A 27,573-nucleotide genomic window follows, 5' to 3' on the forward strand; every position below is an offset into this window, starting at 1 on the left:
TACAAGAAAAAGATAAACATTTTCTACTTTATTACTTACAGAAAGATTTCCAGAATGTACAAACACCACATTGTTTATTCCAGGGCAGGTTCTGTCTTGCAGACATCCATTATTATTATTTTATTTATTGTTTCTTTTTCTTCTCCTCATTCTTTCATTATATACAGTGGAAGACAGGGTTAAGAAGTGTTAGTATTTCTTCTTTGCTTGTGTGATGGATGGATTCAGGTTGCTGATACTTGTAAGTACCATGTACAGTAAATTCAGCTGGAGTTTTGTTAACGCAACCTAGCAAGTTATCAAGAAATACAAAAACACATACTTCTGGTGAAAAATGTCTTGACTCATTATCATCGGGATTAGGGCTGTAATTTTACATTTGATTGACTATATGTTTAAACCCAACTTCAGTTCAGTCATTTACCTTTTAAAAAGATCGGTAATTAACTAAATCAAAGTATTTAAAACAAAATGAAGTGATATTTTCACCTTCGTTTGCTATTTGATATTTGTATTTACAGATGCACAATGTAGGTCAGAAAGACACTATTACAAATATTTCTAAGATTTCTTCACTAACTTGTATAATTTTGAGGCTGTGCACACCAAGTGCAATTAAAAAAAATAGAACTCTTATATATGCAAAAATGCTGTTTCTAACTGGTCTTTTTGTACTTACGGCTGCATAATGCTTTTTGGAAACATTGTTTCAAAACAGATTTAGTGAAGAGAAAGTGGAGTGACCCATTTCAGGGCTGCCAGCACAGATTAGAAGGAGAAAGCCAAATTATTTTCAAAACAAGCCTTGCAAATAGTACTTAGGAGTACGACACAGAGGAGGTGCTGAGGAATACAGATGGACAGCACAACTCAACATGCATTACAAAACAATTTTTAGATGCATAACTAATGCAAACAGAGGTTATAAATAAGTCATCAGCTCTCTGCTGTGGACTCTTGCAACACAGAATTCTGAAACAGAAGTAAAATGTCATCCTGGCCTGAGTCCCAAGCACTAATCCTTCCCCTAAGCGCTGTGGATATTTCAATCACAGATGATTCAGCATTGCATCCCCACAGTCCTGAGCATCACTCCATAAACTGACCCATTAATACATGATCTGGGCCTACAAAAATATCAGGAAAGATCAAACTTCCAAATATTATCGTCATTGTGAGAAATATACATTTCACATTTATTGCAGATTAAGCAAACCCTTTACATAAATCAATGAATTAACAGGCTCTGAATACCACTCATCTTGGACTACCTAATTTCCATTTAGGTAAACAAGTCAAAGACTTTGCTAGTCATGGTCTGTATAACTATTACTAGCATTAAAACATTTTCCACATTGATTCTTTAAGAAGAGACTGCAGAAGACAACAGACCAGGAGAAACAGCAAGACTTTACCAACTGTGAAAACAAATGGGTTTAAATATATAATACATTTGTAATGCAAATACTTCAGCTGTTTGTCATTAAAACATTTGTACCATTACAGCCCCAATCAGGTTCATTTTATAATTAACCATATCAGTAAATAGGAATATACAAAGAGGCCCCACAAGCCATTCATTTAGATTATACAATGTATTTACTACCATTTTAAACCGAGAATAGTACCATAACCTATTCTTACCATACTAAATTTAAGCAAAATTTCCTGTTTAGAACAGAACATGAAATACATCGGACACATCGCTAAAAGATGTGTAGCAAAGTTATATTTCCAAAAAAAAAGATAACCAATATAAACCATGAAATGTTAAATATTTAACTCCTTGACAAACATTAATGACATTTCTATATTCAATAATTTACACTGATGATTTGTAATTGTTTTCAGCAGCAAATGAAAAACAGTCTTTTTTTGTATTGCAGTATACTTGATCGCATAGTGATCTGGTGTTAGGTATACAGCAGACGTTTTCTGAAAAAAAAAAACCTAAAACAATCATAAAAATTAAATTAAAAAAAAATCCTCAACGGAACAAGGTGGAAATAAGAGCAAATGGGTTTTTTAGGTGTCACAGTGCTGTTTTGTTTGGCAAAAATGTGTTGTGCAGTTCAGTCAACTAAGTCCTGAGGTTAAACTAGGTAAACAAGGTAACCCAAATGCATTGTACCATCAACTGAAAGAAGTGTATGAGGTCCTAGATATGGCAGAGAAGAAAATCTACAGCCTGGGGAGCCGTCACTTGCTTTTGGTGGGCAGTCTGAAGTCCTCACTCTGAAATTGAAAAGCGACATACATTAGTATAGCATCACAACTAAGGCTGGTACAAAGCAGTGAAAGATAAAAGTGACTGTTTTGATACTAAACAAACCTTAAGACTAAACTTTTAAAATCCCAAATATTAACTTTTGAATTAAAAAAATAAATACATCTTGATGCTCCCAGTTAAAGCTGTCAAAGGCACATTTGAAAACACCAAAATTGGGGACTGAATTAGAAGCTGTAGCTGTTTAGCAGTACCCGAAATGCATGTTTTTACATTAAATATTTGGCTGAAGCTTTCTACAGTTCAATATATTCTCAAAGGTCTGGTAGACAGAGGTTATTTTTCCTATGGAACTGGACTTTCCAGTTGCAGTTAAGAGAATGTGAAAAGCTCTTCAGTGCTGCAGGAGGAACAGAATTTGCTTTGTGTGGCCCCAGAGGTGAAAGGCAAGACTGTCCCACTAGAAAGGAGGGAAGCAGGTCCCTTTAGAACAGTTACTACTTTTACACCACAGGATCTAGAGCAAGTCAGTAACTGTACCTGCTGGATGTTATTTTGCATTAAAGCTACATGCAGCCATACACTACATCAATATGAAAAGGCAAGATCACATTAAAAAGATAATTACGAACATTATAAAAAAGCTGTGCTTATGTAGAGATGAGAAGTACATGGTATGGTTAAAAATCGGTTTTTAGCCTCATTCAAAGATAAAACAACGATCAACTTAGCTTGAGAACATAAGTGCTCTAATATCACTTTGAGTTGTGTGGAATCCACATGTGCACAACACAGACAAAGGAAAAACTGTACAAGACTGCTTTATTTCCTAATGTATTTCAGGAATATGAGACATTCAGATTTAAATGATCTAGTTTAAAATGCCAATTGAACATCTTGGCAAACAAACTGTCCCCCATTACCACAAAAAACATTCTGAAATGTCTAAGACGTCTTGTTACTTGCACTGCCACAACTGCTTGCTGGCTTATCAGATCAGTGATGGTGGAGATACAGTATTTGGGTGTTTGATGTTTTTACTTTCATAACTTAATTCTTATACCTTATCAGAAATTCTTCATCTAGTGCATTAAACAAGATTTTTTGACCAACACATCATCTGAAGATGTGGAATAGCATACCTTGCATAACTTGGCTGCATCCTTTCCACATCTACCTATAACATTCTGGCTACAGAAAATCTCCTGAACCCTGCTCACTGCCACTGGAAACATTTGGAAGGATCCTAAGAGCTGTCGGACCCTTTAGATTACATATATTATATCTGAGTCTAAGTCTTTAAATGCATTACATTTTAAAACTACAACAAATTAACATTTTCTGGGGTTTAATGATACAAATAGTTATCAACTTACAGGAAGGTTTGGATTTTTTAATGTTCATTATTTGTTTTTAAAGGAAAAGGCTGAAATTCATTAATCTGCCCTTAATAAACTTCCTGTGCATTTCAGTTTAAAACTACATTATCCGGGGAGCATCTAAACAGTTGCTGTGATTCTCTGACTCAATGCTTTCCCTTATTTTAACCACTTAATTGTCAAAGAAATGGTGCTGCAGAACAAAGGAGAAGGTTCTTTATTAGTCACTGAACAGCTATGCAGAGAGCAGAGTGAAGCAGCCAGACTACAAGAGAAGCCTGCCTTGTTTCTAATAAACAAGTGTCAGTGTTTCCCTAACAACCCATAAAACGGTATACAAGACAAGTGCTCTAATTTGAAGCTCTGTAGCTGTGGTAAGCTGAGGTAAGGATTATTAACACAGCTGACATCATTCTCTGGCAGACAGAGTCAAAGGGAAAACCTGTGTGCACTCCGTTTTCTACTTATCACAAGGATTAATGTGAATCCCTGATTATAAAACATATGATAGACTTCAAGGAAAATGTGTTGATGTAAGAAAAATGCACTGAAGAGGATTAGAAAATGAGAGAAGCACTCCGCAGCGCTCTATGTGGGTTGAGTTCACAGGTTTTGACACGAATGTTCAGGGACAGCAGTAAACAACCCTCCAGAAGTCAGTTTGCACATCTATGGAAATCTTGACCTGGCAGGATTAAAACAACTATTAATGGGTTCAGATAATGTCTACTACTAGATTGTACTGTGCTATATATTTTTTTTAATTTAATAGACATAATCCAACCGCTCATCCTGACATTTAGTAAAACTTTGTTGTTCCGCTCTAATCACTGTATTACATCAGTAATACATCTGTTATTCAGCAGGTTCAGACCTATTGAATACTGTGGGCGATATTGAACTCCCACTCCGTTTTTCAAATTAGGGTCAACTACTCCATTAAACATGGTACAATGTGTGCCATTAAATATCTTGGATAAATACTTGTTTTACAAGTTCACACTTAAAACCTACATTAACCTCAAACAATAACAATTATGAGCAATGGAGGAAAAATTCTAATTTCTTACTACAATCCTTACCTTTCCAATGTTAAAACAACGAGACCATGTGGTCACTCTAGGCTAAAGTGGATAAAACATATAAAAATAGTCATTATAATAATGAATTCTCAATCTATGTTATTTCTCAAAGATTGCTGTCACTGCAGCCCTTTGAAATATCCTGGAATAACAAATACAGCATCTACGTGGCAACTGCAAAGAATCTGACTGTTCCATTACTTTTGAAATCATTCATTCTGTAGCAAGTGACTCATATACTGCCCTCTCTTCCACTTACTTCCTAGGAGTCTTCTGTGTTTGCTCTTAAGTAATCTACACTGAAAACGATACTCATCAAGAGTGGTAATTGAATACAACTAAACACTAAAGGCTTGAGGTCTTGAATTTTAAAAAGGCAGGCTTATAATTTAATTAGGTAAGGAGCTGGTGAGAGCACCTTTTGTACATTAAATTGTGGAATAAAAAGGCTGATACACTTCCTGTGCATCATATTTTTTGTAAGGCAAACAAATGCATCATAACGGTGCGTGCCTAGTTTATCACTGTTGAGTGATGTTAGAAAATTCCTGAACTTCTACGTTATATGCCCAACTGCTAAGGTAGCAAGTATCAAGAAAAAAAGCTTCAAAACCATAATGCAGCTTTTAGGGTCCTGAATGGAAGAGGTGAGGAGAACGAGAAGAATGGTATGGCAGTACTGGAACTGTAGCCATCAAACGGCTCGCGTGCGTTGAAAGGATAAATGCGACCAAAACTCAGGAGTGTATACTCTGAGTGTCACTTTAGCCCTCCAAGTAAATATGCCTGCTTGAACAGAGATTACCCTTTTAGAATACTGCCAACCCCCCCTGTTATCCAACTCTGGACCTCCAGCATGTAATTCGAAGGATCAAAGCAGTCTGCTGAGAAACCCCCAGTGATTTATCACAACTAACACTTTTGCTCTCCTCGTGGGAAGTGATAAAATGAGGGCCCTGTCTGGACTTAGAGTTTGGCTGGAGCAGCCCCTGTATTCTTTCATGAGTCATTAGCTGAATGATCCGCAGTGTGTCGTGTCCTATCACCAAGGAATTCTGAACCAAAAAAAGGAGCTACACTATTTCTGCGCCCCTCTGGCTCTTTCTTGTAGGACTACATCTGTACTGCCTAAACTGAGAAATAGGCCAAAGTTAACAATAGCAGGCGAAAGTCACTGCCTTGCAGTTTAGGCCATGCAATTACACTCAAATAAGTTGGCATGTAAACTGTAATGTACCAACATCCTTGTGTTTCTTGACATACAAAACACAGTAGAACAGGATGTTCTTCCAGCTTAGGCTAAAGTACATATTTTGACTTGCATATAAAAAACCCACCTGTGCTTATAATTCTGATTCATGAAGTTTTTCCATCTGAGAGTACGAAGCTGTGATTGACAGAAAATGAGACTGGGCTTTCAGGGAGTGCAATCCCACTCTTCTTTTCACAAGTAGCTCTTTTAGTATCAGACTGGCTGCATGGCACACTGCCTCGACTGTAACAGTATAGGCCTTCCTCTGTAACCTTTATTCCACATTCTTGTTAAAACAACTTGTCCGTTTTTGCAGAACGTATTTCCACACACCTTTTCTATCTCGCTTAACAACAAAACGCTGCCCTGGCTAAAAAGGAGAGTGCTTTCTGGCATCCCTCCAAGAGGTGAGTCTGAAGCACTCAAGACCAAATGGAGAGAAAGCATTCACTTCCTCAAGAGCTGGGGAATTTATATGGTAGCTCAAATGAATTCCACACGTTTTCAGAGCTACTGCTCACTTTAGGCACTGCAGCCTAAGACAAGGCTCTGCAGAGCAATGTAAACAGATTTTCAGATAGGTGCTGACAGTGACTGTGTAATGGTTTAGTAGTTCACGTTTCCACCTTAATCTTCATGCTAGGAAACACATACTGCACATGGACACAGCCTGCGGCACAACCAGCTCCAGGCTGAAACAATACATCACCAAATGTTTTCCTTAACATACTTCAGTAATGTGGTTATGCTTTGGGGACTTGCTACTCCTTTGTACAAACTTGTATCAGCAGAATCTGCTATTCACAAGGCCATCATTAGAAGATATTGATGGAGCTTTTTCTGATGACACCCTCAAGGGATCCAGATATTTTGTGTTTTCAAAGAAAATAATATAAAAAGCATTTTCCAAACTCCTGTGATGATACAGAACACACCCTCTCAAAGTATGATTTATTCTAGACAGCCCTCATAGCAGTTAGTTTGTATTTTAATTTACTGTTGTTTTTCTTTTTTGTTCTTCCATGTGTTGCGATATTAGTGTTGAATTTTCTATTTTTTGGCATAGCTATTGTATACGCAATCTAACAGGACCCCCTTGAAAAACAAGATTGTGCACATAAAAGGTTTTTACTCAGTCCATAAACTGAAGTATTACCAAGCTTTTTCTCACATGACAATACATTTGATAAAGCTGGTTTATTGTGTTTGGGAAAGATTTATAACTTGCAAAAGATATATTCTTCAGTATGGATCTGCCAAATGTTACATCACTCTAAATGTACCACACTGACCCTTGTACTAGCACCTTAGGACACAGATTTAAATGTTTTTTCTTTGGCATGTCTTGTGAAGCGAGGAAGACCTGTAATCTTGACATCTCTGCAGCGGTCTTCACTGTCCTTAATTTGACTGAATCCTTCATAAAACGAGAAGCCCATACATCTGACAGTGAGGGTTACTTGTGTAAATTCAGGCAAGCGTAGGTCCTGGAAAACCCAAAGGTACTACTTTAAATAAATAAGAAAGGGCACTTGAGTACTCAACTCCCCTTCTCAAATGTTTTTACTCAGAAGGTCTTTATAAATTGTTCCAGTATTTCGGAGAATTTTCAGCGCGCCAGGACAACGATTACCAAGAACCTTGGCAGAATAAAAATGTTTCTTCTTGGATTGGTTTTTCTTGGCGAGGTTCTCTCCAGCCGTCCTGAACAACAGCTGAGCGTGTAAGCTTACCTTCCGGATCACACGAGGACTGTCAGCACATTCACAGCAACACCTTGATTTTCTTTTTCATTTACAGAGAGCTAAACTTGCCCTCACTACATGCGTTTTTGTGTTGCCAACATACACTGAAAAGCAAAGCAGAAACACAAATTCTAACGACAATCTTTTAGTAGCGGATGTGCTAACAGCTCACTGAACACGTGAACACGTTATGCTAATTAAGATTGGTTAGCAGTGTTAAGGGATGATCAACAGGGGGTCTACTGTGAAAGTCACAGGCTAGTCATGTGACCACTGTTGGCTACAACACAAACCGTGTTACAGGTTTTACAACGGGTTATGGGTACCGTTTTGTGGGATTCTGTTCTATTGCTCTCAGAGTCTGGACAAGCACATTCCTTTTCCCTGGTCCGAGGCCTAGATGACACATGTCATGCCATCTCATTCCACAAGTGTTCTATGGGGCTGAAGTCTGGTGAGTAGAAATCCAACGGCATAACCATCACATCCTCATCTCTAAAGAAATCGCTGTGACACAGCAGCTGGGAGACACACGCATCGTCCTGCTGGAATGTTGTCATGTCTGGACGAGCCCCAGGAAGGGCAGAAAATGAAGTCCCAGAGCTTAGCCGGTGTAGCTCCACACTGCCCAGTCAGATTGCCATGAATGACTGAAAGGCATTACTGAACTTCCCTTCTGAAGACACTCCTACCTACACCGTGATCCTTGAACCTCTCCATTCACAGTTTAAAACAATAAAAATATTATTCTGTGTGTCTGTGCCTCACTCATCAATGTCCACAGGGGAGATCTACATAAACTTGCTCAGCTGCTGATGGCACAAAGGTGTTGTTCTCTTGATAAATGGTACTTATTGGTTCCTTTCTGCATTTTCCTCTCTAGATTGAGCCTATCATCTCACTGCCTGTGCCTAATATACTCTCTCTAATGAGGTGATTTAGAGCTTATACACGTTAAAGTTGCTCAAGTGCATCTGGGTCAGTCATGAATGATCAACTAATCAAAATGATGCCAAAAACGTTTAATGAACACCCAAAAGCTGCCTTTTTTAAAAGTAAATTCATAGTCTGAGATATTTCTTATGTTATGAAAAAATATCCCAATGACTGGTAAGTGAAACTGAATTCCAGGAATGAAAAAAAAAACATTTTTAGGCATCTTGCATTTCAGGCATATGAGATTCAACAATGAATTGAGACCTTTTAAGTTTCTGAAGCATATGATGTTAATTCTGTAAATACTTGTTGGAAATAAAGCATCTCTTCCTATTCAACATCATGAAAGCAAACCAGGTGGTGAGATTACTGCTACCACAGCAACAAAATGTTCAAAAGGTCAGAAAAAGACAAACTAATGTGTAGACTGTGAAGAGGCTGATATATTTAGCAAACCGATTTAATCTGTGTAAAACAAACTATTGTGGGTTCATTATAACTTTTTGTAACAGGATATAAGTGTACAAATATGTAATATAATATACTTTAACTTCATTATTAAGATAAAAAGACACAGAGAAAACAGACTACTTTTACTCACAATCATTGCTGCCTGAACACAATGAGTAATGATTTGATCAAATCTATTTAGGATTTCCAAGGCAAAGCTGACACCCAGGGCCTGTCACTTCATTTTTCTGTTTTGCCGGTTATCAGACGTATCAAGAATGTCATGTGTGATTCCAGCTGGAACACAAACACCCACAAGAAAGCCAGGCATAAAGCACCACCACACTGAAAGTTGTACACAGAGTCAATCCTTGGTTCCACCGTTGCTCGATTCTGATTAGAAATCCGGTTGGTCTTTATAACCATTAAGTGAAATGCCACTGGTATGTAAAAACAAGAAACCAGAGGACCTTGTTTGAAAACCTCTGGCATAAAAATATAAACAGCATCTAAAAATAAAGCAGAAGGACTGACATTTATTGACTGTGTAAAAGAGAAAACCAATCCTCTCCCAGTTTCAGTATAACACTGAAACGTAAAAACCTTATTGACTTTAAAAGGAATGCCTGACATCAAGACTTTTATAGATCTTGAATTTTTAGCTCTCGTCTCTCTTTACTTAGAAAACCAAAATGTTATCATAAATTGCAGAGTGTAAAATTATAAGTCACAGATGTAAACAAATACGTCTAAGTTCAAGGCGACATTTAAACGCAGCTAGGAGAATTTAAAGTGAAAGGGGAAATAAAATGATGTGATTTTATTCTATATCCCTGTTGAGGTATTCACTGGTGAATCCCAGAAAAAAATTCTGCCAGGGCAATGTGAACGTCATCATAGGTGAAGGTTTAGAAGAAAATACACTTATCTCTTAGGCAGAAACCTTTTGCTTTCCTAGGACCATAGAGCCAAAATATCTTTCCGATTCTATTTATTCGTGGTGAGGGAAAATTCTGAAGAGCAATATCTCATAAAAAATACTACTACTTTATTATAAGTGTACATCCTGAACCAGAATCTAATTTAAATCAATATCTTAGCTTTAGTGTCTCACCCTACCTTCCATGCTTTTCACAATAGTGAAAAGACACATGAAAAGATTGCAACCACCAAGATGCAATCCATATTGCCATTTTTACCTATTACCAATTTACATGGCTTATGATTTTATCCAAAGCAACTTATATTTGCACACATTTCTCAGGAACAATTCAGGTGAAGTACTTTGCAGTGTCTCACCTGGGATTTGAACCCACAGCTTTCAAGTAATGAGTCCTGAACTCAGACCACTACTCCAGACTGCTGTCCCGTGTTCCAAACTCCACTCCGTGATGAGATCCACATGCCTCTTCCACATTGTGATTTACATATAGGAAGTGAAAATGATTCAACCAAAGTCCACAGCTGTGGCTGGTTATCAGCTAAAGCACTCCCTAAGAAAACAAACTCACACATTCAGAACATCACAAAGCAAGGGGATTGCGTGAGAATATTTACCTACTGTGCAATATAAGCACAGTGCTTATAATTTTTGAAGACATCACCTGTACAAAAGAAGGCTGAGCTCTGTATAACCCTCAACAACGGAAGGAAACTTTTCCGTTAGAAGCAGAAGAGGAAACCTAACGAATCCTTTCCAGTAATTTGTAACAGCTTCTTCTAATGTGGACAGGATTTTACAGTCTGTCAAGTATAGATTAAACCTCACACCATGGCAGATCAAAAGTCTGTCATAAAAAAGCTCAGTACTGTACTTAGATAATGACATGATTATGTGCACTTCGGCTTTCAGAATGCAGATAGTGACACAGTATCGGTGTATCTCCAAGCCAGCTGAAACAGATACTACCGGCCTGCGTCTGTTAAGATGAGCGCGGGTCCAGATACACCAGGCAAACTTGTCTTTTCATTCCAAATTTACCACCATGTGCAACACACATAGCACACCTACATGTACTCACTAAAAACGATCAAGTTAATGAATAAAAAAAACAACAACAGCAATAGTAAATGTGTAGTTTTTCCCTGGATGTTTCCTGTGCGTCACACATGCCACTTCTAGCGCTGGGTCACTGCACCAGTGGTGGTACGCTGAGCTTGCTCTGCTCTTGTTATTTTGCACAGCAAATTCTCAGCATCACAGGGCTCCTGTCTCTGCAGCTGCCATGACTGCTATATTTCTGATGCCGCTCCCAGGCAGCAATTCTTTTTGGAGTATAAGACTTTAAAAACTGTCACAACGAGTCTCCCACTAGACTTTCACTGCTTCTGGGGACAGATACATTGGCTTTCGGAGCCGAGGGTGTCCTCCTCCCCCTGTGACCCACAGACTCGTGGAGAACTCTACGGCACATTCTATGTTCTCTGATATACTATGAAAAGAGCATATAATAAATCCCATAATTTATCTTCCAACAGTCAAAAACGGTCTTCCTCAAATGCTTGCACTCTAGAGTTCAATTCAATTATTCACATTAGGTAAACACCTTTCAGTTATAACCATAACCAAGCACAAATAGGATCAACATATTGTCACTCTGCCATGAATTATTAAAGGTGCATGTTTTTGCATTCCCTGTGCACAAACTTCATGACTTGTAAGAAATCTAATCCTTCGTGCAACATGACATCTAGGAACGCATTGTCTTTCAAAACACCAAACTACAAGTTCTCAATGACTGCTTCAAACCTTAAAGGAGCAGATATGCTTTTCAGAAGTACAAAACTACCAGCTTCTCAACTGCGCAGTTGGATTCATTATCCATACTCCAAACAAATCTAAGTGAGGCAGCCGGAAATGCTAAAAAATGAACAATTTAATCATTTTTAAAAGATTAGTTTACGCCTGGTTGAATGTGGAGGGTCTTTTCTGGCGCAGTTGTCTATATCAGTAAATCCTTAGATCTAATCAACTGCAGTAGGAACACAAATGACCACTGGACCACAAATCTGTTCAGTGGTGTTTGCTTTACCCTGTTATCCTGTTCCTATGCAGTGCGGAGTGGCGTAATGTTTGTTCATTAGGACCTCTCTTTCCAAGAGAAAGCAGTCTCCGCCCAGAGTAAGGCTACACTGCAGGGCCCCTTCTGCAACTCTTCCTCTGAGCGCTTACAGGCTCCTCTGGCACTGCACAATTTGGGATGACTGCCAGGCTGGGAAAACTGATGGCATTAAACCTTCCTTCTCCATTATGCGATCTGCAAAAACACTCAAATCGCACAGTGCAGTACACATTCAAGAGCAACATGCTGACAATAGCACCCTGTTATTCTCAGGAACCGCCAAAAAGTACATTTGCAGTCGTATTTTAGCTTCTACATGTTACAGATCCCAAGCTGAACAGTTCTGCCTTTCCCTGTACTACCCATACTGCGTCCTACATTCCTGCACTACCATATCAATTAATGCAGCTAGTTGGGAATCTTAAAGTAATGGGAAAGAACATTCCATGCAGAAAATATTGAATAAATACTATATGTTAAATAATATATCAATTTCTGGAGAAAAAACAATCAACTGAAAACCTTCACATTTTCTTACAAAAACTTGCTATTTATGTCAAACATTTTCTGCGCGAGTCATTTTTTCACACCACTTGTTCACATGAGGAAATAAGCTGCAGCAGTAATTTCTGTCTCACAAAAAAAAAACATTTCACAAAAGGCAGGAGGGTCATGTGCACCTTTTAAGGGCTGATCATTGAAATCAAAAAGCTGTGGGGTAACCTGATGCCCTTTAGCTCACTGTTGTGCTCAATGAACAGCACATGAGAAGTGAAAGGCAATGCCAGATCATTTCTACAAGGCCAGATATAGCCTGTGTACCCAGTATAAAGATATAGTATTACCCAAATAGAAAGATATGTGACTACGAAGTACAGTACTTCTCTCAAACCTACGTCAGTGTTCAGGTCATGTTCGTAAGCAGAACCTTGTACAAGTGTCTCCAGGAAAAAAAAAGGAAAAGTATGTCCTACACTAAGAGGATTCAGTGCCACTATAGGACAAAACATTCTCTCCTACTAAGGCTAGTAGGAGTAGTACCAAGCCAAACAATACTGCACAAACATGTTAAACATGTACTGCATTTAAAACAGGAGACACTTCTTTACACAAAGGGTTGGGAGAGTACAGAACAGGTTATCCAGCTACACTGTCAAAGCTGATACCCTGGCTTCTTTCAAGAAGCAACTGAAAGAGGTACTGGGATCAATTATCGACCAATTTATAATCGGGCTAAATGGACTGCCGTCATTTGGAACATTTCTTATTATCAGGTTCTTAACATTGTCTTCACAGTAATCTGTACAGACTCACTAAGCTTCTCTTTAACACGGTCTGAATGTGTAACTTGCTACCAGTGCCCTTGCCAACCTAACACACATTTTATGTGTCAAGCTACCCAGATCTTCGACACCTGGCTCCAACTGTGATAAGCATTTTTTTCCCTAGTGAAAGAGTCCAGGTGACATGTTTAAACAAACCTGAAAGCAACAAACTAAATAAAATATAAAGCTAATGTTTTTTACACATATTGAAATGATCATTTCAAATGAAAATAACAGTCCCCAAATTTTAAGAGACCTAATTTAATTTATAAATCTGCTTTGCATCAGCAGTAATGGCCACTATGCAGTACTACACGCTAATGCAAAACTCAACTAAACCCTTTCAGAAGGCCAAAAAATACTTTGCAGAGTTCAACCTTATGATACAATTATTTAACCAAAAAATATATAGAATAAACAATTTTGATCAAATTTGCAATCAGAATTAATCAAAGCCCCATGATGTAAATACAGTCCATGTTTACCAGTCTAAAACTTTTTGTCCACCAAAATCCAGCTATGGTTTGGAAAGGAAATCTGTAAAGCACTAAGGAATGAAACTTCTGCTACAGCATGCTTCACATCTGCAGTGCAGCTATACATTTCAGTAAAAAAGAAACTCAATCTGATAAGTATATCGACATGTAAATATCCGTAAATAGCGAGAATCCAGAGATAATGCAGTAGGAATGGGGGTGGGTGTAAAAGCAATTAGCATAAAATCTAATTAGATTTAAAATAGCAGAGTAAAGCTACAGACAGAAAAGGGTGTAAGCGTATGGTACAGAAAGCAAAGGAAGTTCACTACTATGCAATTAGACACAAACGCACATATACACCAGACAGAAGTAAAAAAAGAAAGGAATGGATCTGCTGAGATTTCATTTTCCTAGGGAGCATGCTGAGATGAAGAAAGTGAAAGAACACACACAGGATTCATTTCCTCAGGGAGTTGTTACTGACTGCATAGCATGTTTTTTTCTCCTTGATGAAAAGACTGGTTGTATTCGGTACCTACTTGGTATAAATATGCATGGACTGTAATACGTTCGAGATGACGCAAAATGACAGCAGAGCTGTGACGCTAGCAACCTGCCTCTGTAGCAGCAACATCATTCTCGGTCTCATGAGAAGAAACTGATCAGTCTAACAAGGGCAACAGAGGTGCAAGGAAATTCAATGAGAAAAAAAAATAAACACATTAGATGCACAGCACACTTAGTGGCTCAGGTAATGTGGATATTCTGTAGATGAAGTGATCTTGACAGCCCAAGATCCCAGTTATACTACACAACAGTGAAGAAAAATAACATTTACCTACATCTCTTGTATACAGAGGCATGAAAGCACACTGAAGGCCTTTTATTTTGTATGCAGTTTGCCAGCAAATAAATCACAGACCAAAATATATCACTGATGCAAAACATGGGTTAAAGTCCTTTAAAAAGGAGTTCTATTCCCAAGAAGTGCACAAGTACAGAGACAAAACAACTATATACACAAGGCCAAAAAACATGAGTCAAAATATCATTTGGGAAAAAAAGTATTTTGGGGGATATATAAGCTAATGTGTCTGCAAAGAAAGTTACTGGATATGTTCTACTAATTGGATAAAAAAAAAGATAAAGAAAGGTATCATAGGATAACAAAACCAAATGATTCAAGCACAATAGCCCACAGAATTATTTTATTTAAAGCCTGTACTTAAAATTACTCTTCACTGAATTCATGTCTCTTTTTATAGTTGTCTTGTTATTTAAGTTTCGGTTTGTGGCTCTCAGTGCTTTTTCCTACCCTTCTTTTTTTAGCACTACCAACCAGTCGCCATGCCAAGCACTGTATATTATAAAGAAAACCACTGACTGATCTATTCATGCCACACGTCATGTATCAGCGGTTAACATAATTCAAGTCCTCACCAACAGACAAATTTTTCCTTTGCGAAAATTTATAGCAGAGCACAGCAACAAGGAACCCAGACATTTCGGAGAATTGTGAAAATGGTACATGGCTCCTACATCTGTGATGCGCCGAATGCTTTACCAGGATGCAAATTACTGTAAATTGGAATTTATGCCTTCCTGGAAAAAGGAGGAGAAAAACTTGACGTTTAACCATTTTCTTAAATTAAACATTTTCTTTTATCTGCACTCTGCAGTTAACTACAGGGTGGAAAGACTTGGATGGCTGGGGCCTGGGTATTTACAGCTCAAACCCTAAGCCTATATATTTATCATAGGACATTTACCATACATTCATGAGAAAATCTGCTCAACTAAAAAAACATGTAAGAGTGTGCAATGAATACTCAGAGGTATCTTTATCCAAAATCATGATCTAGGCTTTGGCAAAAAAAAATCCTTAAAAAAACTGCAGACCTTCTTGGGTCTTTAAAATCTTTTACCATAGTGCAGTAGGACTGAGAGCCTGATAGTTTTCAAACATGAGCATTATCGCCCCTGCTCATCAGGAACAAGGAGACAAAGCCAACTAACCATGAAAATGTGGAGCAGTCCTAGACATAGCGCAAATTAAACAGCGCACATTCGAGAGTAATGGCTTCTCAAGGTTCAACATCCATCAAGCCAGAATTAGTGATCAGCCAACTGAACGACTGACGGACTTCCTCTCCCGAGCACCTCCCACATATTTATTGCATTTTACACCACAGACCTGTCCAACAACCACTTCCCACACAAATCAGCTGTAACAGCCTACGCAATACAGAGTAAAGCCCCTTGAAAACTAAACTTAAAACCGCTTTATAGCCTAACTGGAAGCTTGACATCTCGGGAAGGGCGAGGTTGGGGAATAATATGCATCACACAGAAATACATTCCTGCTTTTGGAAGCCGTGCTGCTTTTTAACTGTGCATTGCAAGACGCAGATATTTAAAATGCCGTCAAAAGGTTAATTTCTAAATGCCTAAATTGTTAAATACTGTGTAGAACATGAAAGCATGAAAGAGAACAAAGAAATCAGAGTGGATAACCTGGTGTGACTCACAAGAAGAAAACTTTCAAATGCAAGACATCAGAAAGCGAATCAACGCGAGCTGCAGTTTGCAAGCCAATGGCGTTTTTTTTTTTTATGAGCTTCATTGTCGCAGATGCTAACCGCAGGCTCCATTACAAATGAATACCGGGCAACTTTTTGCTTGGTGTGAGCGAAATGGGGGGGTGGGGGAGTGGGTTGGGGGGTTACAAAGCAGCAAAGGCAAATTTCCCCTTGCCTGCGCCAGATGTACCATTCAAAATCAATTACTGATGAATCAAGCCTCCACTCAGCTCATAGTGTATGTTTGGAAGAAAGACAAATGAGGAAAGGTTTTGAAGTGGTTAAAAGAAAGGGGAAAAATCTACACTAGGAAGTTTCCACACCTAATCTCGTCTGATTTTTTCTCCCATGCTAATGTTATCTCCAGTCACACTGGGGCCACCAGATTCCATTTACTTTTAAATCGATTAGTCATTGATTTTGATGCATAGGAAGACACAGACTTAAAGTAAGCATCTTATACAGAAGCAAGAGTGAACTCCACCCCCCCCCCCCTTACACACACAAAAATAACTTTCTAACCCACAGATGCACCGTTAGCCTTATTTTGTATAATATATGTGCACAGAATTTCCCCACTCAGATCTTTAAAAGGAAGGAAAAGATCATTACACAATCTGTAAGTTAAAGCACTGAAAGGCCAGAACATGGAGACCACTTGCTTAACACAATACCTTGTTCCACACATGAGAAAACATACTTTCGTATCACACAGCAGTCTAATGTGGAGAACAATCAATGCCAAATTCCATTCCTTTGACCAAAGCAAAAACTTCCGGCAGTCTCAGAATCCAGATGTTCTGCCTACTTCAGCAAGTTAACATGCCTTTTTCCTCGATTTTAAAACCCCTCTTCCTTTCGAAACCATTCCAGTTGTAAACGACGGCAGTTCTAAAATATAACAGACTGACCCATTGCGCAATCGTTACAAAGCATGAGATAATTAAAGACATTTCTTCAGCGCTTCCAACTCATAGGGGGTATTAATAATTATTTTTTTTAATATCCCAATAATGACAAAAGAAACAACTAAGTACAATATGGTCCAAAGACCAACGTAAAAACATGTATTGCCATTGAACTACCCTCTACTCCAGAACAAAACTACATTAATTTACTCCTGCATACCAATGACATCAGCAAAAACACTGACCACTTAAGTAATCAACCAGCACATTACTGTGGTAGCAAGAAACTGATGGTTTCTTCTTTGGATCAGGTTGCAGCCCAGTACATAAAGATGACTAGCAGATGTATGCATATCTGATGTCATTTCTGGTCCTGATTGCATGATCTGCCTATAAATTAAGCCAAAAAACACCTAAAATACTTCCAGCCTAAGGCAGCAAAATGCCAGAGACAACATACTTCACAAAACTTTCCACTGCCGATCTTGTGACCTCAAATATAAGGACATAAGCACTTCTGGAAATAATGTTATATGGCTTTTGGCATATAGCCACTGTGGCTTCAACAGGGAGCCAGACATATGCAGTCCAGAAGGTTGTTTACAGTTTAAATGCAAACACAGTAAGGTTTTAATAAGTTTGTTGTAGTTTATTGTGGCTTCTTCTGGGTAGCATCCAGAAATTAGTAACAACATTTTTTCCCCTTTTGTTACAAAAAAAAAGAAGGAACATTATTCCTTTAAATATCAAAACAGTTACTCCTCCGTGTTAGCACAGCAAGCACATATGCCCAATGGCAGGATGTCTAGGTCGGTACAGCTTAATAAGAATCATGAAAGCCCTTTTGTCAGCACTGCATTTCAGTGCCTCCTTCATCTTCCCATAAGCCGCTACACTCAAACTCAGGAGCTTGGATTTTATCCTAATCAGCCACTAATTGAGAACACACGGCTTTCCAAACCTTTTTAGGGAACAGTTTTTGTGATTTTAACCTGAAGCAACAAATTTTGGATATTTCCAATAGTTATTACATATGTAGGATTCAAGTAACTGTACATGTGCCTCATTCTTTCTCAGGCTGCCATTTGCCAAAGAGATCTTTATGCTTTTTAAACCATAACCTACATTCTAGGGTATATATAATGGCTGAAAACCATAAGGATACCCTACTTGTAACACATTGTCTGCATTAAACTGCCGTGCCTTACAATGCTGCACTCTTTTGTTTCCTGAACTGGCAAAATAGACTCTCCGACTGCTATCCAGCTAATTTTATTAGAATATTTTTTCCACGTTTAGTGAGCCTTGTGTGTCTGAACTGGCCTGTAACCAGGGTTATACGGGTGCCAAGTTGGCCTCAGTGTCAAGTTGAAATAAGGACACCACTCCTAGCTTTTTGAATAGGCTCTGCAGATCAAATGTCAGCAGAGTTTTTTGGTTAGAATTTTGAAGCCCAATAAACTTCAATTCAAACTCATTAGTACGCTAACACTATATAACAGTTAAAAATCATTTAACACTTTTGGGTTGGTTTCATGTTCCAATACAATGCACTGTTTGAACAATACCATCACGTTATCTCATATTAATAACGTAACATTTCTGGTCCGCTGCCAGCTGAAATCAGGCCATAGCTCATACACAGACTAAACCTCTTGTAAAACTCCATCTGCAAATTGCTGATCATTTCTGAAGAAAAAAACATATATTGGAGCATTGATGTTTGGAATCTGGCTAACAAATCATTTTTAAATTCAAATTATGTTAAAGTGAAATACTGATCACATATAAGCAGGTCAGTTCCTTCCTTACCAAAGGGACTTCCAAAGTTATAATGTAAAAAAAAATACAGATTATTATGGGTTTTCATTTCTTAATTTTGTCATTCCAAGCACAAGCCTGAAAAATCATGGAATCCTTTTGGAAAGGATAACATACAACCAGCTGTACAGAAAATCATAGTAAATGCAGCCTTGTTTTGATGTAGCTAGTTTAATCACCCGCTAATCTAGAGGCTAAAACACATCCCCATTCATAAAGCTCTCCAGCAGAATCTCAGGACAGTATAAGTAATTAGCGACATGCTACTCAAACACTGTACTCACTTTATCCAATAGCAGCAGATCTGATACTACATTTCTACTTCATCAGGACAAGGTCTGAGTATTGCTGATAGGTTCTCAGATAGGATTATTAGAAAATTCATAAGAAAATGACCTTAACTTAGCATACTGAGTACAGTAACCAAGCTAAAAGTGCCAAAGATAATTGTCACATTTTGATTGTTGTTTCCTGACGCAGCTGTAATATAGTTTATTTCTTCGTGCACTAAAACAAAGGCCAAAGTTTTGTTTTAAACCCAATTTCAAAGCCAACACAGCACCTTTACCACCCCGTAACCCGATTTTATCAGACCTCATAAGCTAAGCAAGGCTGGGCCTGGCCAGTACTGGGAAAGGAGAGCTCAGACGAAAGCCCTACAATTGCAGCCGTAAGGAGTGAAGACCGACCAGTAGGGGGCGGTCTTCTCTCCAGATCATAATTTACAATACAAAGCACCAATACAAAGACTGGGGACACTGTGCAATAGGAGGCGCTCTCATTTAGATGAGATGCTAACCAGAGGTCCCGATTACTTGGTCATTAAAAATCCCCGGGCACTGTTCATAACTTTCAGGGTGTTAACCCCAGTGTGCTGGGCTCCCTACAATTCCTCCTTGATTTCTCACTTCTGTACCCGATTGGCTGTGTGGTGGGGCAGCTGCAGTATAATGAAGTATAATACCAGGAACGAGCTGTACTTCAGTGGGGAAGAGGGTTGTCCCCTACGTGATTTCTCTTTATACTTTGGGAATGGAAAGCACTGCTTGCTAAATGCAGGGAATTGATTATTCTCACATGCATTTGCACTTATAGCTCCAACCTGCTTTCTTCACATCCACACAATGGAAACCAAGACTGTTAACAGAAGTGACTGACATTTGATTCCCTGGTACAGTATGTGCACCAGGCAAACCTGACACATCTAAGGAAAAAAAAATCAATGCTCTCTTGTTTCCTAAAGCGCCAGGTTATCAAGAAACTTAAAAAGAAGTCCTCCTTTTTTATAAGACCACTGTTGAACAGAGACAAAAGGCCACAATAAAATTCCTCCCATCAAGTTTCAGCCCCTGGGCTACAAACAGCCAGCAACCTTTCATTTTCTCCATTCACAAGCACATTCCACAACTCCCTGAAAGACCTGATCACTTTGGGTCTCCCTCAGCATAATGTGCTCACCTTGTAAAATTAACTCTTTCATGTTTTAGCTTCTGAAGCTTAAAATGCAGACAGTTGCACAGTCTGAGGCAGGAAACAAAAAAAAAATGCTTTTAATCAATTCTAACACGTAACAGTACGGTATGATGGCTTCTTATCGGTGGATTTAGGGTTAACTTAGCAAAACAAAACCTCACGATAACTGGACAGATCACACAATTAAAAAAAAAAAGATTTTAAAGTACAGCAACTTGTGAACTACTTGGGACTAAAAGCAAGATGTGCATGTGACCCAAATATGCCAAACTTCACTATATAGCTGCACAGTAGGTTCCCTATTCCTTTTTTTTTATAGCACAGATACACAGCAAGTTCATTTCAACACTCCCTCCCCTTGTTCCATCAATTCGCTGCTTCTAACTTCCCACAGTCTTGATGACCGGAGCATGTAGGTGATGGCCCAATTACCACCCAGCTCTCCGTTTGAATTATCTGCTCAGGGCCGTGGTTCTTAATTTGCTCTGACATGACAAAGGCCCTGCCTTGCTTTCTAACTGGTTCAGAGCATCTCAGCCACGACATAGAGGGGGTGGGAGACAGCACAAGCAAAAAAAAAACACTATAGGGAAAATGTGTAAAAAAAAGTACAGAAAACCCAGGGTGCAATGACCTCAAAATGAACCATCTATGAAGGGTATGATAACATTCAATCACAGTCATTTTAAACAACAGCACCTTCAGGGTTTTTGTAAAGAATAGGGTTTAAGAATTTTGGTGTACTAGAGTTGAGTGCGTAATATAACAAAAATCCTCCTTCTTTCTTAATGGCTGGTTTTAAAATATATTTAGAGGAGGCTACAAATGACTATAATTCTATTTAGCCTGCGCAAACCTATACTACCATGTCTAGAAGAGAAATCACTGACCCAAAGTTAGTTTAACTTTGTGACTCAGGATTCAACTACTTCAAACAGCGCATCCTTGTCAGAACGGGTAAATGAATGTTTACTCGTCTGTCTGGACGCGGACCCCACATTCTACATGAGGGAAATCTTTTGTTCACACCACTCCTTGTCATAACTGTACTTTTCATACCATGTCTAATTCTACAGTAAAAACATCTGAAGAAACTCTAAACCTGCAGTTTCTCTCAACGACAGGCCACTCCACCTAGCTCAAGAGCTGGTAAACATCTGCTGCTACTACACATGCGAAATATACAGATTGCCCGTTTTACTGAAAGTGAAGAAAAACCAACAAGAGCAAAAACAGTGGTTGTTGGATAAAAACACAGGGTATTTTTTTTTTACTATGCCTGAAGCCCATACAAATATTAAGACTTCTTTTAGGGTATAATTTTCCCTGTTTATTGATTACAACAAAAACGCTCATGCCTGTCCGAAAGAATCTAAACCACCTGGAAGATGTGCAATTTACCAGTGCCTAGAATATATAAACAGGACTCCTTGCAATTTTCACAGCCTTTAGCAATTTCTGCTAAAAAAGAAACTCTTTTATAAGCTGTTGGTGTGGACACTAAAAAACAAATACGCTTAAGAAATTTAGTTCCCTTCTCCTACCTCTTTATGTGTAACATGAAAGGATTCTCAAAACGTTAGCCACACTCCAAACTCAGGTTACCCAACACCGCAGTCCCAGTTTTCATAACCACTAGCGCTGCATAATGGATTCTCTGAACACATACTAGTAACAGCCAGGAACTGCAAAGAACTTGATTTTTTAAGTGCCTTGGCTTCTAAATACCCTTTCTTGTTTACTTTTTTTTGCTTTCGCGTATTTGCTGACTGAGCAGCTTGACAGCCCGTTTCTGTTATCATCAACGAAGCTAAGGAGAACTGCGTAATAATTTAACCCTTTGCAGAGAGACGCAACAAAATAGTTCATTTTAAAGGCGATGGAAATATAGTGATATACATGAAGGCTTCACGAGCGTTGCTTGTGCAGTTCAAATACTATTGCTTGAGCAGTTTTATCCTATGTATAAGATGAATGTATATAAATCTAAGTGAGAATATTATAAAATATAAAACCGTCTGTTATATGAATAGGCTAGACTGGGCATTACATTTTCCCTTTTCGTTTGAAAAACATTTTACAGTTCATTTCAAGCCAGGCTGTTACTATTTTAGATGTCTGTAAATGGTTGCTTTTAACACAACTACAGTGAAAAACAACATGCAACCGAAAGGAGCAACAATATTTCAAAAAGGCATCTTTTACCTCCAAGTTTCCTAAAATGTAAATGACAAACCCAAGTACAATGTAAAACAGACACTCGTAGATCCACAGGCCACCTACTTTCTGGATATAAGGGTAAAAGACTGTACGGAAATGGCGATTTTCTCCATAAATAACCAGGTAGATCACAAACTTGGTTTGTTAGCCGAGAACTCAAGACTTTTATGATTTCCTACTGGCATCAGCTGGAAGAGCACGTTACACAGGAAGAAAACACAGCTGTGACTCCTGGCTTCCGTAACTAAGAGGCAGGTACTGCTACCAACGTGCCAGACCTACATCATTTTGTTTCTGATCTAAAAACATCTGCAGCAGAAAATGCGCGTTGGCCAGAAATCTTATGATAACATCTCTACTGAAAACCTAAAAGCAGCACGTTTCCGACTTTCATTAACTTGCAATGTGTAATATTTTGAACACCATGATTGAAGACTTAATATCCATTTTAAATTTACGAGGATTTACCATGATTTTTATTGACACGTCTTCTATGACAAACTCCCAAATTACAAGAAAGTGCAAAACACAGTTTGTACAGGCTACGTTTTGCCCTGAAAAACAAAAGTCTTCATTGCCTTTTCTTGGAGGGCTAAAACATTGTATCAAGCGTGCAAGCGCTAAAGTAACTACTGCATAACCCACTGAAAGGCTTACCTTCTCTTTTTGCTGGATTAGTCCTTATCTCATCTGGTTTTTGAAAGCTGATGCTTGCATATGCACTTAAATCATCACCAGAGGTACTTCCACAAGGCTGATTTGAGGATTTAGGCTGGAGGGAGGTCCACTCTTGGTTGTTAAAATCCTTGACTAAGTCCAGATCAATGTAATTGAGACCATTCTCAAATGGAGTCGCACTGTTCAGTGAACTGACACCAGGCTGCTGCTCCTCTCTTAAACAGACATACGATTCCCCCTGCTTAAGCCAGACATTTTCAAACGATGCCGAGCTGTGTCTTTTAACATCATCCCCGCAGAGTAACGCCACACCACCACTAGCAGCAGGTGTGGAGGAAAAGGTCTCTGAACTGTGCCGCCTCCTTCCCTGGGGATCAGCACGGATCACTTTGGCACCTTGAATCCTGTTGGGGCTCGAGTTGACTCTGGTAAAAGCGCTTGTCCCCGACATCTGGCTCATTAAACTGGGGCACGCGGCACTGGAGACGCTACTCAATGGGGCCATTTCTTGGCGAGGTGAGAGGGACTGGGTCGGTGTCTTAGCAGCTCCAGTCCCCATTTCGGAGTAGCTCAACATGGGTGCTTCGGCGCACCCTGCGCAGGGGGCGCTCAGCTGCATGCTCACGTAGTCGCAGCTCTGCTGTCCTCTGCTTGCTCTGCATGCAGCAGCAGCAGCGGGGACAGCTGCAGCAGCAGCAGCGGCGGCGGTGGCGGTGGCGGCAGCGGTAACTGCATAGTCCGCAGCACAGCCTGTAGAGTCCGCTGTGGGTTTCGATGGGTAGCTTGGCTTGCTACCGTGAGCACCAAGGTCCATGTTCATATACTCCGAGGAATTCTGCTCCGGCCTCGCGGAGGAACTCCCTGCACACACGGGGGAGAACAAGGAAGCCAGGCTTGCCGAGAAGGACTTGTCATTGAACTCTATGTTGACGTACTCTCCCGGGCTCTTGGGCTCCGGTGGGAAGGGGTGCTCGCGCGCGCGGGGGAGCGTGCTGGCCTTGTTGTTGTTGTCCAGGGAGAGGCGGGTCGGCCGCGCCAGCCTCCCCTTGGCCTGCGCGTACTCATCCGCTTTCTTGGGCTTGACCACCTGCTGGCCGTTCTCCTGCCCCCCCAGGCTGTCGCTGCTCGTCGATGAGGACGAGTCCTCGCCGTAGACGAGGCGGCCCGAGCTCACGGAGATGCGCAGCTGGCTCTCGGCGGCTTTCCTGTGCGCGTGCTTAAACGAGCGAGGTAAAGAGAAGTAGGAATAGAGGGGCTTGGGCGGCTCCTCGACTGGGTTGAAGTAGCAGTCCGGGGGAGTGCTGGTCGTTGAGCCGCTTGCTGGGGACATATTAATGTAGTCGCCGCATGAAACTTTGCCTTCGTTGCTCTCCACTGAAAGCTTGGGATTTGCTCCATTGGTCCATATTTTGCCATAGTTTGTGTTGTCTGGAGAGCAGCTGCCACTGGGGGACATCATCATGTAGCCATTCGAGTCCACTCTTGGATGCTGCCTTGGGTTAATTATTTGCTGTGGTGCAGACACACTTTTGGGGCTCATTGGCATGTAGTCATCGGTTTTAGCAGGCACAGGAGCTACCCCTGGGGACATGGGCATGTAGCCATCATCTGTGTGGTTCGTTCTGCTGCCCTCAATATGGAGATCCAAGCACTCCTCTGGGTAAGAGTGAGTTGGCACAAAGGCTGAATGCCTATACAGTCGACACTGGTACGTTGGCATCATCTCCGTGTATTCTTCCAAGGAAGCTGTGGATGACTGGGAAGGAGTCTTCTGATGGGATATTGTTGGGGATGAGGTTCCAGAAGAATGGGTCCGCTTCCTGAATCCCTTTTCCAGTTCGGCCTCTTCCACTTTCGATGGGGTGCATCGCTGGTGACTTCTATTATGATGTCCGTTGGGCAAGAGGTTGGGTTTCGCCATGCTGATGTAATTATTCAGCTCCTCTTCCCTTGCAGGGGGGGTGTGCCCGAGAGAGTCAGGGGTGACGCTCCTGAAAGAATTCCTGAAGTCGCAGGGGCTGGACCCGTACTCATCCGAGGAGATGAAGCCGCCGTCGCTCGGAGAGCCCGAGACGGAGGCGCTGGAGCGTCTGGGGTAAAGGCAGTCAGAGGTGGAGCCGTGGCCGCTTGTGCTGCTCGAGGACAAGCTGACCGGGCTGGTGGCTGACGGCGAGCAGCGCGAGGAGGGCATGGGAATAGATCTGCTGTGGTTTAAGGGCGGGTGAAGTCTGGAGCTGCCCCTGTGCCTGTGAGAATGTGTTCTAGTGGTACTGGGACTAACAGGGCTCCCATCAACCGACGCGGGCCTGGACATGGTTCCCTCTCCGTCGCTGGACGCTCTCACTCTGAAAGAGTTACCGTGTTTCCCTGGACCTGCAGGTGAAGTTGCAGTAATGCTTTCAGTCCTCGACCTCCTGCTGAGTCCCACTTGGCTAGGAGGAGGGTTGTTGTGATGGTGCCTTCTCAGGGGCACAGAGATAGGGTTGGAGCAGTTGGAGGAAGATTGACTTTTACTCCTGGGGCGAAATTCCTCGCTCATTGCTTTCATCGCTTCCAAAATGGTTTCATGCATATTCTGCGCTACAACCGAATCGTCCACCTGCATCCAGAACTCCCCGGGTCCCGTAACTGCAGATCTACCAACCTCGATGAAGAAGAAATTTTCAGAGTGTCCACATCTCCTTATGTTCATCAACTGCAAAACTACGGCGGCTGCGTCGGAGTTCAGTTTCACAAAGCTGATAGTTTTATTTGTCAGGCACAATCTGTAAATCCCAATTAAATTCTTCGTTTGCCCGAGGCCTTTTGGTTTTAAAATAACTTGCCAGACTTCTTTAAAAGCTGGTCCTGGCCTGGACTCTCCGTAGGTGTCTTCCCCAAATCCGCTGCCCCCGGCAGAATCGTGAATCTTACCTCTGTTGTGTAGCTCTACTAATGCTTGGTACCACAAATCCTGCTCCGGCTCACTATCGGCCGCAATTGCAAAATACTCGTCCTTAGTATATAAAGCCACTAGGTACTTATTTTTGGAGTCCGCTCTCTTGTTAATGTTGAAGCAGCTTTCCAGCGCAATAGACCTTTTGGGAGCCCCGGACTTGTGTCTCCATTTTTTCTCATTTTCGTAGTACTCCAGCCTCGCGGGTCCTGAAACGCTCGCAGTCCGCAAAACAAAAAATCTCTTATGCATGCTTTTAGGTTTCCTCAAGTAACCCACCTTCTTCACGTCCGAAAAACAATCGTGGTCTGTAGTCGGGCTTGCCATATTGGAAAAACAGTTGATTTTTTTAAAAAAAGAAAGCAAACGATTAGATTTTAATTCCCGACATATGCATGGGGGAAAATGACGGGAAAAAATTAATACTTAAAGCGAAACAAGCGCTTTTCTTAAAGTATTAAGAAAAACAATCAACAGCGCTCTGCCAAAATAAGCGCTAGACTATGTCGAGACCTCCTTCAATCCAGTTTCTTCAGCAGCGTTTTTACATCCTTAAAGCAGTTTTAAAAGAAAAACAAAAACAGTACACAAATTGCATTCCTTCAGATCAAAGTGAAGGTCAGTAAGGAGAAAAAAATATTAAATACATTTAATTTCTTCTTACTTCAGTCAGGAGTTCCAAATGCACTATCAAAACAAGCACACTTCTCGTACGACCCCATTTAGATACTCCAGTCAATACCGCTGTTAATGCAAAATTGCAAAAAAAAAAACAATAAAATAAAATAGATATATTCTACTTAAAAAAAACAGCCAGTCCAAAATTAGAATTTCTGCAAAATATGATGCTTGTGCAGTCCGTATGGTCTTTTTTCCCTTATCTGCTCAGTTTCTTAAATACAGTACCAAAACAAGCCGCCGTGTCTGTGTTTGTGTGAGTACAACCCCCTCCAGTCGATTCAATCTCGCTCTAAAGGAGAAGAACACGTGACGACTCGATGCGTGGACAGTTCAAACAGGGG

General features: G+C 40.2%; 1 protein-coding gene across 1 annotated transcript; it reads right to left on the bottom strand.

Annotated features, from left to right (window-relative positions):
• irs1 (insulin receptor substrate 1) lies at positions 1-27,545 on the bottom strand. Its single transcript, XM_088610871.1, has 2 exons — positions 23,596-27,545; positions 1-2,235 (listed from the first exon to the last, which is right to left on the bottom strand). The coding sequence occupies exons 1-2, from the start codon at positions 26,876-26,878 to the stop codon at positions 2,231-2,233; spliced, it is 3,288 nt and encodes a 1,095-aa protein (XP_088466997.1). The 5' UTR covers positions 26,879-27,545; the 3' UTR covers positions 1-2,230.
• Positions 27,546-27,573: the final 28 nt, after the last annotated feature.

The sequence above is a fragment of the Lepisosteus platostomus genome, chromosome 2, assembly GCF_059453375.1.
Source record: "Lepisosteus platostomus isolate fLepPlt1 chromosome 2, fLepPlt1.hap1, whole genome shotgun sequence".
Classification (NCBI taxonomy): Eukaryota; Metazoa; Chordata; class Actinopteri; order Semionotiformes; family Lepisosteidae; genus Lepisosteus; species Lepisosteus platostomus.